The 16,252-nt window shown below is 40.3% G+C and overlaps 1 protein-coding gene across 8 annotated transcripts in view; it reads right to left on the bottom strand.

Moving 5' to 3' along the window:
- Positions 1-16,252, bottom strand: part of HYDIN (HYDIN axonemal central pair apparatus protein) — a 335,679-nt gene that overhangs the window by 157,973 nt on the left and 161,454 nt on the right. For all 8 annotated transcript variants that reach the window (XM_046683578.1, XM_046683582.1, XM_046683583.1 and 5 more), the window contains 3 exons: positions 8,215-8,453; positions 5,132-5,405; positions 3,203-3,346 (listed from right to left, as the gene is read on the bottom strand). In XM_046683578.1, coding sequence (XP_046539534.1) covers positions 3,203-3,346; positions 5,132-5,405; positions 8,215-8,453 — 657 coding nt within the window. The remainder of the gene's footprint in view (positions 1-3,202; positions 3,347-5,131; positions 5,406-8,214; positions 8,454-16,252) is intronic.

Raw genomic sequence — 16,252 nt, 5'->3', positions numbered from 1 at the left:
CCTGTGCACTCCCAAAGTTCTTTCAGGGGTTCGGTCTGGCACTTACCATGAGATGCCAGCCACCGCTTCCCTCCTTCTAACCCAGTACTATGGGGATCGCATTCACCTTGCATTTGCAGGTTGCATATTACAGTTTGGGGGAGGGATGAAGCAGTACTTTGGGGCCATTAACAAAGGCTGCATGGAGAACTGTCCACCCAGTGACCTTCCCCTGGCTGCTGTGTCACTGCAGGTAGCTTTGAAGTGAAGAAGCCACACTTGGTTGGTTTTGGCAAGAGGCCATTTAGAGGCCAGTGGTGAGAAGGAGTCGATGCACCGAGCACCGATTCTATTTTAAAATGACCCCATCTCTCTGGGTTGTCTGTCTCCCCAGCTATCAGGAGACAGAATTCGCTGCTGGACTTCATGAAGCAAACTGGCTGCTAGTTTCAGTTGACCTTTTCAATTCCATAGAGATGTGGTTTCATCTCCGTGGTCTATCAATGGTACAATAGTTATAAAGTAGCTCAAATCTGAGGAAATGGTTATGGAAAATTCTCCCCATAGGCAGGGCTGGTATCATTATGGTCTAATGTACTAAATCGGATACACTGCCTGGAGCTGAAAACAAGGATACGGAACAGATAATTGGGTGTTATATAATTAAATCTGAATACCGAGACCTAACAGGTCTCTTTCACACGCTGGGTGATGCAGGTACATTTCTTCATTGTCCCTGATATGGATTAAATGCGAGCAGGAAATGAACAATAAAAAATACAGAAGGTGGACAGATTTCAAATGTGATATCCGGGGAAAGGAGAGAAGAGCAAAACCAAACAGGGAGTTGTGACTCAATTCACTTTTTAATTCAATAAGTCACTGCCATATTCAAAATATTTGCTATTTTATTCTAGTGATAAATTCAAACAATAGACATTCAAACAAGCATATGTGTGTGTGTGTCTTTAAAATAAGGCTTAATGATATAAAGAGAAGAAAAGGAACACTACCCACACATTTATATGAGTGTTTAAGGGCTTCGAAAAAATCTAATAAGAAACTAAGCTGCATATTTAACATATACTGTAATGTCTTGCACAGAATAACTATTCAATAAATATTCACTGAATTTTCTTTGAATAGATACATTTAGAGAAAATATGAAAAAATTCAGTGTAGCTCTCACCAATAAATATCTTTCCCGATTACTTAAAAAAGGAAGAATTTAAAAAAGAGCAATGAGGGCTTAATAACTGTAGCAGGAATTCTTGAAGTATTTTCTTTCATACGTCTCATGGAGCTTGTCACAGTTAGTTTAGCATCCTGTAACTGAAACCCTACTCTCCTTCTTCCATGCCTACGTTCCCTGCTAGTCTGCTAAGCCAGGGTTTTGCTGTGTCTTTGCTGCCCAATACACTGTAAGTGCTCAAAAATTATTTGTTGATTTGAATTGAACTTGTCCATCTCACCTCGCCTACGCGACTATAAGCTTCCTTATTCATCTCCTAGCAGAGCACGTTGTCTATGGTGGGTGCTCAATAGATATTTATTTAATATAAATAAAGTATGACAGAATCCACTACCAGAATAACTGGTCTCGAACATTCTCCTACGAGCCTCCAGGTAATGCAAGGAGCCCTGGTGTATTCCTGCATGACTGTGAGGCACTGCCACACCCCGTCTTTTTGTAGGATAGGACACTGTCTCAAGACTTAGCTTTCAGTATGTATCTCCCACACTATGGGACAATGGCTTACTTAATGCTTGGTCCTCCTGGTCAGCTGTGAGATTCACCAGGGAGGGACTATTCTTGCTGTTGTGTTCCTAGTGCGCAGCACAGTGCCCGGCACATGGGAGGCCTTAATAAATGTCCCACTCAGCAGCCAGTGTGACTGAATGAATAAATCTGACCATGTCACTCCTCTCCCTCCCTGGAGCCCTCTGAGGCCAGCCCACAACAAAACCCAAATGTTAGAACATGCCTTCCAGTCATGCTACACTCATCTGGCCCCTGCTCACTTCTCTAGATGGACCTCATGTCATTCTTTGCACTTTCTCTGTCTAAGGTGGGCTTTCGGTTCTATACACTCACTAAGCTCTTTCCTAACTCAGGCCCTTCGCACGTGCTGTTCCCTCTGCCTACCATTCTCTCCCCCTGCCTTGTTCCAGACTAATTTCTATTTTTCCTTCAAGTCTCAACTTGAGGCACTTGCTCAAGTCTAGGACCCCATGGACAAAGAAGGCCATGTCTCTTGAGACATGCTCTCGTAGCACCTTATACCTCTTCTTCCTAGCACTGTTTAGAATTGTATTTTAAATAACTACATTTTAACAATTTATTTACAGTCTGTAACCTCGACCAGTCTCTTAGCTTTAACTACATCTGGTTGGTTCGCCAGATTTTCAGCACCAGGATAGTCCTCAACTCAGAAGAGACATTCCATACATATCTGCCTTGAATGGTAAGTAATTCTATGATGGAAGTCTGCCTGGGGTTCGGTCAAGTCCTCCTGTGATGTCTCCCTGACTTCCTCACCATCTCGCCCCTGCCCTCAGTAGCAGTCATCCCCATCTCTCCCCTGTTCTCTGCCTCCTCCATTTATTGCTTGCCCTTAATGGGCACATAAAGTTATGGACATTTATAGCCATATAAATCAAAGTGTGAACCAAATAGTTTAAGCTGATTATTCTCAAGCAGTGTTAGGTGACCTACATAATAGCTTGTATCTCAGTTTCCTCATGTGCATCATGAGAATGATAACAGAACCTAGATTATTGTGAGGGACAACTGGGAAAATGCATGTAACAAATAGGGCTTGATGCTGAGCACATGCCAATCAATCAGTGGTAGCTGTTCTTACTGATCATTATAATTACCAATAATTCTACTCCAACCTTTTCTATACTATGATGTTTATTTTACTAGTTAGAGTAAAATGATCAACTAAAGTGTATTTTCAGTGTACTGGAATATCCCTTCACTTTGGCCTTACCCATCAGGAATGATGGAAGTAGGATTTCCATAGCAATTTACATTTCAAAGGAACATAGGTTTAGAATCAGAATTTTTGGTTGAACGTGTATTGGCCTCTGGAGCTTAAAACAACCTGGCTGGGTGTGAGGGTAACAGGCTTCCTATTAATTTAGCTTCCAAAATGAAAATGTGAACATGCTGACCCCTGGTTGGAGCATGCAGCCTCCCCAGCACAGCCCCACTGACCTTCTCCAGTCGGTATAGGAGCTGCTTGGTGGAGAGCTGGATAAGTGGAGACACAAACTCACAGATGATGTTCACAGTCATCAGCAAGCTCCTCTCCCTTTGGGCCCCGATGATGGCGTGGCAGACCAGCTTTTCTTTGACTATCTGCAGATGAGATACATCCATATCTCAGAAAACTTAATTCTCAACAATCAGCAAACTGATTCTCAACTACCTGTCTGGGGATACCAGAAAAGAGTTCATTTTTCTAAATAGTGTCTTTCAGGGATCGCTCTCTGTCACAAAGTCTGATGGGTTAAATATGTCCTGGATGGATCCTGTGTCTATTTCTGACTGCTCCTGAGGACACAATCAATTTACATTCAGTTCAACCAATATATATATGGAAGATGTACTATGTATCATGGCTGTTAGCGACTGGACATACAAAACAGTGATGGACAAGGTGGATGAAATCCTTCATGGACTTCATTGGTAGCTACACGATTTCTTATCAAGCTAGTTAGAAATGGTGGCTGGAAAAATTGTGCCTTTCGTACTTGAATATTTAAAAATCATGCCACAGAAACTAATATTTCTTTGGACCCGAGAGGCCCAGATTTTTATAAAGTAGAAATGACCCAAAGTGAATTTATATCACGAATAGCTTGTATTGAAGAGTACTCAGGTTTCAGACGTTGATGAATTCAAGTCTCTTCTCAATTATGTAGATAACTTGGAAGAACATTCAGGGAAGCTTTTAGTAAAGATTAAACTGAATTTAGAACCCCAGGAGCTCAGATTTAACCCCTTTAAAAATATGGTTAACTCTTGATAGCGACATTGTGAATGTGCTCCTGCAAGAGGCTGTCCATGTCTTGAGATGAGGGGCTGCATTCTATTCATCTTTGCATCCTTAGTGCCTAGCATGGTGTTTGTCATGTGGTACACACTCAACAAAAGTTGGCTGAACCCCTGAATAACACAGAGGAAGAGTATGTTATATACTCCAGAATAGGAAACAACTTTTTTTTTTTGTGGTGAGGATGTGTTTTACCTGAAAATGCTTTGTGAAGAAACGATTAAAAGAAATAAAGTGCAATCTGTGACCCTAGAGGAGCTAGGCAATGGACCAGCTTCTCCATCTTGTCTGTTGGGAGACAAATTTCTTATTGTTTCCTGTTTCATGAGGAGAAAGTTGTGTATCACCTCCTAATTAGGTGACACCAGCAGAAGCTCAGGCAAGCATCATTTCTTATTCACAAAGTCTGCATTTGTGAGGTAGAAGAAGCTTGTAAGTGATTCCAGAAGTTTCCTTTAGGTTTTTGATGGTTTCCAATCTCCACAATCTCCAGGAGGAAATAGGAATAAACAGACATGTGATTTGGATCTGTTTTAATGTTAAGCAGAATGGTGATAATATCAATAAGAACAGCACATCAGAGTTGCTGAAGATAAATTCAGCTTTTTTATTGGTACATAAAAAGATGATGATTATAAATGTGATGCTGTTGTGTCAGGCTGGGAGGGGAAGGAACCAGGGATGTCCCAATGCCTGGATAGGAGAGGCAGCTAAGAGTGTCTGTAGAAACATCCTTTTTGAATAAATATGAACTGAATACTGCTAAGCGTTAATAAGGGGCTTAGCATTGGCTGAACGCTGGGTGTCCTTCTACTGGATGCTTGCTGGCTGGTCACTGTCGACCCCGGGGATGAGAACCCAACTTTAAATGGCATTTTAAGGTTAGGTTCATGGTAGCTGTAGAAACAAACAAAACTGATCAGAGCTGAACCTTGAAAGCAATGATCGCTGCCATGGTAACTCAGCGCTGTATGAAATCCTTGAGAAACCACATCTTTCCTTCAGATAAATGTCAAGGGACTCTCCTAAGAAATAGAGAGAAGATTTATTTAGGAGAAAAATAGCCTCTAAATGTGCTGTCCTCTTACCCTGGGAGTAGCAGAATAGCCTTCGAGTATCACATCGATTGTCTGGCCTGGGTATAGCTCCATCCTGATGGGGTGGAGCTGAAACACGGGGCTTTGGGAATTCCTAGGCTCCTGGGAGCAGTGGGGCTGGGGCTGGCTCTTAGCAAGTCCCTTCTTAGCCAGGCCCTTCTTGTTCAGCTTGTGCTGGGGACAGAAATCTTCGTTCATCCAGAACAACTGTTGGGCCCGACGTCCCTTGTTAGTCAACTTGAAGCGGTAATAATAGGTGTCTAGGCTGGAAAAGAGGAAGCAGGAATTGAGAGGACTCAGCGTCATGGTGTTCTGTTCAGCTCTATACCCTTGGGATTTACTCCTCTGAAAGTACTTAAAAAGTGACAAATGAAATATACATTATTTTAAAAAAAATTTAGGAAGGATAAATCATGGTGCTACTAGGAGCTACCACAGTAATGGGACAAAGCAGACTTCATAGACTTGGGTTAGGGACCTGGATTGGTTCCTGAGTTGCCATCACCAGGGAAGGGGCTGTGGGAAAGCGTCCCCACCCATCCTCGCTCTTTCCCGGCAGGTCAAGCACACCACAGAACATCTACAGTTCATGTGAAAACCACTCTGATGTGAAATGGTTCTGAGGAGTGAAAGGAGGGCAAAAACACCTACTGGAGGAGAAGTATATTTCAAACTGCGCTGAGTAAGTTTCCACTGACTGAGTGAAATGTCTTGTGGTAGGCTCAATTTGAAGGGAACTTGGAGGAGAAACAACACATATCTTCCAAGCCTTACCAGAGGTCAAGGGGACTGTAAGGGGCCAGAACACCACCTGGACTGGTCATTTTTCTCAGACTAATGTGCTTTAAAGATGCTGCTAGCTCATTTATTCATTCGGCTATTCCACAAATATGTATTAAGGACCTCTTGATTGTCTGGCTCTTTGCCAGACACTGGGATTTCTAAGATCTTGGAGATGAGTCAAATGTGTGTGTGCGTGTGTGTGTGTGTTTTACTGATTTATAAGCTTACTTTAAAATATTTTTTTCAGGGAGAAAATTCATCTAAGGACTGTTTTTTAAGTTTTAAATTTGATTAGGTTTTGAGATTTCATTCCTTCTATTCCTCATCAGGAAATGACATCTATCTAATGAGTAGTTGAAACATCAGATAGGTAATAAGAAAGAGTATTTGCCAGTTGTCAAGCGTAACCATTTCTATCTAATTATGCATTCACAGAGCATGCTTATTGGAGTCTGTACTCTGTAGTTTGACTTCATGGCTAAGAGTAGGCTTTGTGGAGAACTAATAAATAATAGAAACTGTTTATAAACTAGGCAGGGTCTGTGTTACTTATTCACACTATATCTTTCAATCATCCCAGCAACCCAGTAATAATAAGTATATTTACTCTCGTCTTATAGATGAAGAAATAGAAGCTCTAAAAATTTAAGGGAGTTGCCCAAAAACATGCAATCAGAAGAAGTGGCATATGGGTATTTCTTTAGACTCTTATGCCCAAAAAGTTGGCAAACCTTTTCTCTAAAGGGCTGAATAATAAATATTTTAGACCTTTTGGGTGACACGGTCTGTCACAACTATTCACTTCTCCATCATACTGTGAAAGAAGCCATAGAAAATATATGTACACGAATGGGCATGGCTGTCTTTCAATAAAACTTTATTTATAGAAACAGGTAGTGGGCTTCAGTTTGCCCATCCCTGCTTTTGAGGATTCTTCTGCAGGTTTCTGGTATCATGGTTTTACGTCAAAAAGAGTAACAAGAGGGTTTAGGCACAGGAGAAGTTGGCAGCTAAAAGCTACGGTTTGCTTCTATATTCACAGAAAACTATTAGCTAACTCTCTAATTCCAAGCAAGTGTCAGACTATCCTTTGGGACTATTCAGCACTATTTGTAGATTAAGGAGAACACGTAATTAAGTCTGGTTTGCAGCATATTGTTTTCTATAATTATATTTGAGTGCACTTAACAAAGAAATTTGGAAATAGAAACATGGTATACAATATGAAAATTCCTTTGCTTATGGCCAACAGACAGGCAGAGAGCAGCGTCTTTATATCTAGTTGACACAAAAACCGTAATTGGATGCTCCTCTGAAAACATGCAATTCATCTAGCTAACTTGCCTCTTAATTCCTATTGGTTTGTGGTATTTTCAATCAAATGCCATGTTTTGTAGATGGAGCAGAGGAAAGGAGGTGTGGATGGGCTTGTGCGAGGCTCCTAACTGATTTTTGTTAGGCACATCTTCTCTAAGCACAATGTGTCCGTCTTGGTTTCAGGGCCTGTTAGACCAGATGGCAGGAGCACTCTTTTGAGATCTGTTCACAGTATTGCAAAGGACAGGCCAAATTCAACTGGGCCCCGAGAGTCGAAGAGTGACAGCTGCATGACTTTTCTGAGGAACTACAAACAAATCACACATATCCTCCACGGTTAGCATTCGAACCTCATACATTTTTAGAGTCACGTTTAGATCGTTCTGCTCAGAGGTGTCTATACTGTACCACCTTTTATTTAAATATTTAGACTCTCTAGCTTTTCGGGTGGAGTCGTTTGCAACCATCTCAATTGTTTGTGCTATCGTGGGAGGCAAGCAGAGGACATGGTACCAAAAAAATTACTGGTCTTGCAATACATGATAAGATACATTTGCAATAAATTTTTACATTCCTAGATATACTCTACTTAGGTTACCACTAAGATGCATCTATTTTCTACATTCATGGAGAAGGATTAGCAGTGTATTGGAATCAAAGAGGAGACATCATGGTAGAGATTCTAAATTTGTCACAGGAAAGCCACTACAACTTGAGAGAAGAATGCACTTCCTAGGAAGCATCTCTTCTCTAGTGTAGAGGGACACAGCTTGGAGAATGTCACCAAGCTATGACTACGAAGTTTCTTCTTGTGGCTGTTGGACCCATCTGGAGGGGGAAAAGTGAAGATGGGAAAAGTGGGGGTGCTCAGGAGGCTAGTTCTATGTACTTAAAAATAATTTTCCAAAGTAGAAGTGATGCTCAGCTTATACAACATATGTGATATCTAGAAAAATTGCTCCATATTTCCCTACCTAAAATGTGCTCCCAAATTGAGTTCTGGAGCAAAGGGCTTATCGGAAACAATGGTGGAACCAATTCCTGAAGCCAGGACAGGAATCCGGTAGGTGTTGCTGTTTTCAATGTCCAAAACGACTGTGTCTTTGAATGTCAGTATGTCATTCAGGTTGGCGGTCAGCGTCAGTTGAACATCAGTTTCCGGGGGAACCATGCCTTCACTGGGTTCAATCGTCCAAAGGGACTTTTTGTGTGCCTGCAACACAAGACTACAAGTTAACAGTGAAGATATTCTTGGCTTTTCGTTCTGCACATGTCAAAGCCCTCTATACTTCAAATAGCTGGCACTGCAGAACTCAACATCAGAGATAAACATTATTTTTTCAAATCAAGGCAGCTGGGTGTTTGTTGGCTTTTCTTTTTTTTCAAAAAGCAATCTGATTCTGAAGAGCAAACCTACAATTCTACTTCTGAATGCTCTGTGAAGATTCTTTACATCTCTTTCTCAAGATGACAGCCCAGTTCTCTAACAAGCTTATACTAATTATCCGCTCTAATCTCCAGATTCTGAGATACCAACAGAAGGTACAACGTCCTTCCTGGAATTTGGAATTTTTAAAAGAAATGTCTTTCAAGTGCAAAGTTTCTATGATGTTATAGTGAGGACGAACAGCTTTCATCAATGAACACAATATAGGAAGTTCTCTTGATTTCTACTATTTCATAATAGTCAACAGAGTTTCATTTGCTAAAATTCTGAACTTATTTGAAACATATGAAAGGACTAAATTAGAGTTGAAAGTGACTCCCACCAATCTGTTCCCTTTAACTGATTAGACCCTCAGAGCTCACTCCCTTCTTTCCTTAAGGTCTTTGGCCAAACAATACCTCTCAACGAAGCCCACTCTGACTATTAAATGTTAAATTGCAGACCTTCCCCCAGCACTCCTGATCCTCTTTACCCTTTTCTATTTTCTCCCCTTAGTACTTCTCATCTTCTAACACAGGGCATAATTGACTTATCTATTGGGCTTGTCTGTCTCTTTGCACTAGGATAGAAGCTCTCCATAGAAGGGATTTTTGTCTTTTTTGTTCTTGTTGGTATTGTACACTGATCTATCCCCAGCATCTACAACCATGCCTGGTACATAGTAGGTGCTTAATAAATATTTGATAAACTAACCAATGCATCTGCCCTTTAATCAAACCCTTTGATGTTAGAGAACTCATTTCTCATCTAAGGTAACTTATTCCAGGTTTTAACAACTCAAACTATTAGATATCTCTTCCTTACATTAAGTAGAAGTATATATTTTTTGGATCTTCCATACATTGGTATTTGGTCCACTCCCTTGGAGCGAAACAGAATAAATTGAATCTCCCTCTTTTGTGTAAAAGTCTTTCAAATCTTGCATCCCAGCTTTAGAATAAAATGTCATATGGCACAATCAGGCTCCAAAGTGAGTTGAAAATTTGGTTAAGTTCTCAAATTATAAAAAATGACTCATAATATAAGCACTTTATTTAATCTAAAAATACAAATTCTGCTTCTTTGATGGTAATCTATCTATTTTCTAAGGCTGCTCTTAAGATTTTTCTCCTTGTATTTAATTGTTTGTAGGGCAGGTTCACTATAAGGTGTCTAGTTATGGGTTTATTTGCATATCCTGCTTTGAATTTGGTATGTTTCTAGAATCTGTGGTTTGACATCTTTTATTTCTGAAAAATTCTTCGCTGTTATCTGTTTAAATAGTTTCTGCCTCATTCTCCTTCTGCTGTCCTTGTACTACTTCACTTATATACATGTATGACTTTCCTAATGTATCCTCTCTGTCTCAGCCTCTCATCTGCATTTTCCATTCTTTTGCTCTCTGTGCTTCATTTTGGATGATTTCTTCCAAGCTATTTTCCAATTCACCAATTCTTTCTTCAGCTATGTGTAATTCACTGTTATACACACCTATTATGGTCTTAATTTTGTTTTTTGTACTTTGAATTCAGATTTTATTGTTTATAATTTGTACACATTTTTCAGCCTGAGATCTTTTAAAATTCTGATTATGACATTCGACTTATTAGCTACTCCTCCTAGTCATCTGCAAATTTGATAAGCAAATTGTTTTTTAGACTTTCCAAGTAAATGTAGCAAATACATATTCAGTGGTTCTGAGGTCCAAGTGTTGTGGGAGACACAAAAACGTCCAAAGCACATTTCCTGTCCCCAAGGAGCTGACAGTGATGACATTCAGGGAGACCGTGTAAACAACAAAAATGCAAGTCAGAAGGAGGCTGGGCTGAAAGTGCTTCAGAGAAATTTAAAGAACAAGATGCTTTTCCAGAGCAGAGGATATTGAAACCTTTTAACTGTATGACAAATGTACCAGACATGTTCTTTTTTCTCTAAATGAGAAATTGGGCTTAGTTGTCAGCTGGTGTGATCCCTAATTGTATTATGCTATTGATTAATAAAATCCAAATTTATTCGACTATAATTTCATATGTAAACAATTATCTCAGAATTAACAAAAAGCATCACATCCCTCTTTTGATTGCTATATCATTTAAATCAATTCTGACAGTCCTGTTTTATTTGGGGGAACAAATTACTCAGAAATACTTATAAGGATTAATATGCAAAGAAAATACTTAGTGATGACCAACAATGCATTGGGAAAGGCTGCAAAAAGAAGAGATGTAGAGATCCATTTACAAACTTCCAGGACAATAACTGAGAGGCAAAGCCAAACTTTCCGCTTCATCAGAAAAGAGTTTGATTATTCCCTCATGAATCTTCTTGGCTCCTCACACTCTTCTGAGTATGGAAGCTCAGAAGAAGTCCTCTAAAGAAAAGCACATAGAGAAAAACAGTAACTGAAAAACAAATGTAAAATATACTCTGTGGGCTGGATTTGAGAGGGCATTTCAGTCCAAAATTATCCCTCCTCCATTTAATTTCTCTAATGTACTTCTCCTAGCAAGAAGAAAGAGAGAGAAATGTAAAAACACATGTAGTTGGATGAGGATGTATGCACAATGTCAGGCTACGAATCAGAAACTTCCTGACAACTGTAGATTGGGTTTGGAATAGCGTTGCACTGATGATGTAAATAAAAAGAATATCCTTTGCAATTTGCAGGCAAGATTGAGAAATTTCACCTAGGCAGAATCTCACAGGGTGGCAGTGCCTTGGAACATCACCAAAATCCAGGTCTGGCCCCAGTGCAGCCTTGGAAACTGGATTTGGTCAGTGGGTCCCGAACGGTCACTCTCTTAGGAATAGGCTCACATGTACTTAAGTAAGGAAAATCTAACATTTAAACCCAAATGGCAATTTCCCAATTAACAATTGAGGAAAATCCTGTTAGACAGACCAGAATGCTAGTAACATTCATTCTTGGTTTGAAAGTCTACATGGGAACTAAATAATAAACTGCATTTTTAAATGTGAATAAATTAAATGAAGCAAAGATGAACAGTTCTCAAGGTTATAAATTGTTTATAACCAGGATGTAGATGAATGATGAGGAGGAAATTTTCTTTTAATTTTGGTATAGATTTAACTCCAAGTCAAGAGTCCTATTATTACTCATGATCTTTTAATGTAGGACATCTCTAGAGACATGGATATAAAAGAAAACAATTAAACATTAAATACCACACTAGTGTACTCCCAGAAAAAAATGTTGGTTCTTGTAGGACTCAATTTGTTTTTCTAAAATTTCTTCTCTAACTTTTCTACTCACAGCAAATTAGCCCCAGTAAGGTACTCAAATATTAAGAAAACAGTAAGCAAAGTCTGTCTTTCCAGAACATTAACTTATATTTGTTTATAACTTTATCTTAAAATATAAGTAACCAAAAAGATAATCCTCAGGAATTTAATCTTCAGTATTATAGATCAGTTATTATTGGCAAGAGAAACTACAAGGATTGAATGTCACTATATATATTCTGCTCATGTTTAGGTTCAAAGAAATAATTTCTTTGCATCTTCTTAATTTATCCACAAATGTTTTTAAGTCTATCTTACTCCATTCACAGCAATGTAGGCTGCTTCCACCATGCTTAGAAACTCTTATAGCCTCTACCCATTGCCCAGTTCCAAAGCTGCCACCATATTTTTAGGTATTTGTTACAGTAGCACCCCACTCTCAGTACCAATTTCTGTCTTAGCTTGGACTGCTATAACAGAGTACCATAGACTGGGTGGTTTATAAACTACAGAAATTTAGTTCTCATAATTCTGGAGGCTGGAAGTCTGAGATCAGGGTGCCAGCATGGTCAAGATCTGGTGGGAATCCTCTTTTGGACTGAAGACTTCCGACCTTTTACTGTATCCTCATATGGCAGAGAGCAGAGCAGAGGAAGCAAGCTCTCTTGTGACTCCTATAAGGGCACTAATGCCATGCCTCAGGGCTGCAGCCTCATGACGTCCTCCAATCCTAATCACCTCCCAAAGGTCCCACCTCCTAGTACCATCCCACTGGGGGGGTAGGGTTTCAGCATATGAATTTTGGGGGAACACAAACATTGAGTCCATGACATTCTGTCCCAGCCCTACCAAATTCGTGTCCTTCTCACATGCAAAATACATTCACTCCTTCCCAACAGCCCCAAAGCACACAACTTGGTTGGTGTCACAGGTTCACAGCTGGAGAGGAGTTTTACCTAGGGATGAATCTACCTTGAGTCTCACTCATACCTGATTTAGTTGACATTTAGATAAGACTCTGGACTTTAGACTTTAGAGTTGATGCTGGAACAAGTTAAGACTGTTGGGCTGTTGGGATGGAATGAATGTGTTTTGCATGTGAGAAGGACATGAATTTTGGGGGGCTAGAGCAGAATGTCAAGGACTGAATGTGTTCCCCCACAATTCGTATTGAAACCCTACCCCTCAATGTGATGGTATTAGGGGCTGGGGCCTTTGGAAGGTAAAATTAGGATTAGATGAGGTCATAAGGGTGGAGCCCTCACTAATGGGATTAGTGTCCTTATAAAGAATTATGAGAGAGCTTGCTTCCTCTGCTCTCCTCTCTATCTTGGGAGAAGTTGGCAGTCTGCAATCTGGAAAAAGGCTCTTATCAGAAATCGACCATGCTGGCACCCTGATCTCAGACTTCCAGGTCTCTGGAATTGTGAGAAAGAAATTTCTATAGTTTATAAGCCACTCAGTCTATGGCAGTTTGTTAAAGCAGCCCAAACTAAGACATAGTCCCAAAGTGAAAATACTAACATCCTCTAACATATTAATCATAAAAAATAACACAAAAATGAATTCTAAAGGCTATAAATGCAAATTAAATTTTCTATAGACCTTTTTTATTAAGATTATGATAGTTTAAAACCTTGTGAAATTTCAGTTGTACATTATTGTTAGTCATGTTGTAGGTATCTATAGACATTTTCAAATGGACCAATGTAGCTTCATTTTGTGAGTTTTTATTACAGTAGATAGCAGTCTTTGACTTATATCATTTCCAGTCTGACCTACATACTTCAAGCAATACATGGAAATAGATTTCTAATGCTTGAGTAACCAGCCCTTCTCCTTACTTAGAACTACTAGTCTTACATTCAGTTTTTAGATTCTAGGCTACTATTTTAGATAAAGTAATGCTACTGCTGTAACAGAACAATCCCTGTTGCTCAATGCCTTAATACAATAGAAGCTTATTTCTGAATTCCAATCGGTGGCAGGAGCGAGGATGGGCTTCTGTTCCATTCAGTCATTCAAGGACCCCAGCTATACAGATTCTGACATGTTTAACTTGTGGCTTCTAAGCCACTCTGGACATTGACATCCAGTCCGTCAACAAGAGAAGAAAGAGAATGAAGGGTCACATGCGAAGATTTTATGCACCAAGCAGCCTGGAAGTGGTACACATCACTTCTGCCCACTCCCACTAGCCAGAACTCAGTTATGCAGCCATACCTAACTCCAAAGGAGGCTGGGAAATCTCATCTGCTCTGGGTCCAAGAGTAAGGGGGGGTGGGCATGGTGAATTGATAGCTACTGTCTGCCAAAGCTACCTCCTTGGTTCAGTCTACTGCCATATCCTCAGGTCTTCCCTTCAACTGCCCTGCATCTCACATTTTGGAAGGTGAAGAGTTCGCTCCATCAGAACACAAAGGTGGGAGCATGACTTGGTATTTTAACTCCTATGAGCATTTCAGGCCTGGAGTTCATATCCCTCTGCTGTTCGGACAAATGGAGGGGCAGCTAGGAGATAAAATAAGAACGCTCCAGGTAAGATCATCTCACCCTGTGGGCCGTTCTTCCTAAATTTGTGGCCTTAGAGCACTCTATATAGTTTCACTCATTTATGAGACTCAGCTTACAATTAAAACATAAATCAATGCCATTTTTGTCCTTCCTTTATCAAAAAACAAACGCCTTTCAGAAGAGGGTACTGTCAATGTCATCTTTCCTATTATAACCATTTATTTTCCTTCACTAGCCGGTAGCACAGGTCGACCCTCTGTTCACAATGAAGAGAGGGTGTCACCAGCATAAGTGCTATTTCAAGTCAGGGGACATTAGTTTTCAGTGGATGCGTACCATTTCTATTCTGATTCCTGCTGACACAGGTTGGCTGCTCTGGAAAGAAGACCTGAAGTTGCTCTCTGGGGCTGAACTGGTAAGTTTTCTTTTTGATGAAGCTTATTAATCAATGTTTGGCATAAAACCAGGCAGCGAAGTATATCATAGAAGCCAAGAACAAGGCACATTAAAATGCCAGCTGCTAGGGTACTATGCTTACCGAAAGTCAGGCTCTGAACTGCTCTAACACCCTTGTCTCTCTTTGGTGTTTGACTTTTAGGAGTGTCCCTTGTTTTTTGGGGAGGACCTGGTCTATATCACATTTGCTGTTATTAGATGGCAAATTTGACTGGAGAAGGAATAAGTGAATGATTAACGTCATAGCTATGGAGACATTTGGTAACCTTCTCAAAATCACAATACAGCAGGACAAGAACCGATGGAAATAGGTTAGGAAGGAGAGCTCTGAAGGAAAAGAGATGGGGGTTCGAGTCCCAGATGTGCCACTTTCCAGCTGTCCGACATTGGGCATGTCACTTAACCATGCTCAGCCTCAGTTTCCTCAACTGTAGCTTGTGATACTGACTGCACCTTCCATATGGAGTTGTTGTGATGGTTAAATCAGGTAGTGCATGTAAAACTCAGAACAGTGTCTGGCCCATAGTAAGTCCTCGTAAATGACACTTACTGTCATCATTTTACTAACAGTTTAAATGCCCCACGTGACATATAATTATGGGCTCAACAGTATTTGCTAAAAAAATAGATTACAAAAATGAGAAAACAAAGATGGATGCTAAGAAAGCATTTAATATACATACTCTTGCCAGAAGAGAAGCATCTCATAAGGGTTTATGGTAGGCCAAATTCTAAGATGCCCCCCAAGATCTCCTGGGGTATAGTCATCTTCTCACTATCTCCCAGTTATTTAATCAAACGCTAATCTAGGTGCTGCTTGATTAGTAGCAGATGGGGAGATTATCCTTAGTGGGCCTGACTTAATCAGGTGAGCACTTAGAGGGCACTGGGCTCTTCCTGGTGAAGAGATTCCAATTGAGGGGACCTACAGAAGGGGCCACATGGTACGGAACTGTGGGTGGGTCAACAGCAGCTGAGAGCCATCCCTGGCTGACAGCTAGCAAGAAAATGGAGGCCTCTCATTCAACTGCAAGAAAATAAACTCTGCCAACAACTGAGGGGGCCCAAAGGGGATCTTTCCCTAGTCAAGCCTCCTGAAAGGAATGCAGCTTGGCCCACACCTTGATTTCAGCCTTTTGAGATCCTAAGGAGAGGAGCCAGCGAAGTCATGCCTAGACTTCTGACTTCTGACCCACAGAAACTTTGTGTTGTTTCAAGCCACTAAATTTGTGGCAATCTGTTACACAGCAATAGAAGACTAACATAGGGTTTCACATATTTGCTCCAAAGATGATAAAAATGAACTTTCCCTAAGCCTTCCATTAAGACTTCAGCAACAGCTGCCTCTGTTATTTTCTGTGAATTGGGGCTAG

The sequence above is a fragment of the Equus quagga genome, chromosome 13 (genome assembly GCF_021613505.1).
Source record: "Equus quagga isolate Etosha38 chromosome 13, UCLA_HA_Equagga_1.0, whole genome shotgun sequence".
Taxonomy (NCBI): Eukaryota; Metazoa; Chordata; class Mammalia; order Perissodactyla; family Equidae; genus Equus; species Equus quagga.
The sequence above is the reverse complement of the archived record's forward strand: the minus strand, read 5'-3'. Positions and strand labels throughout refer to the sequence as shown.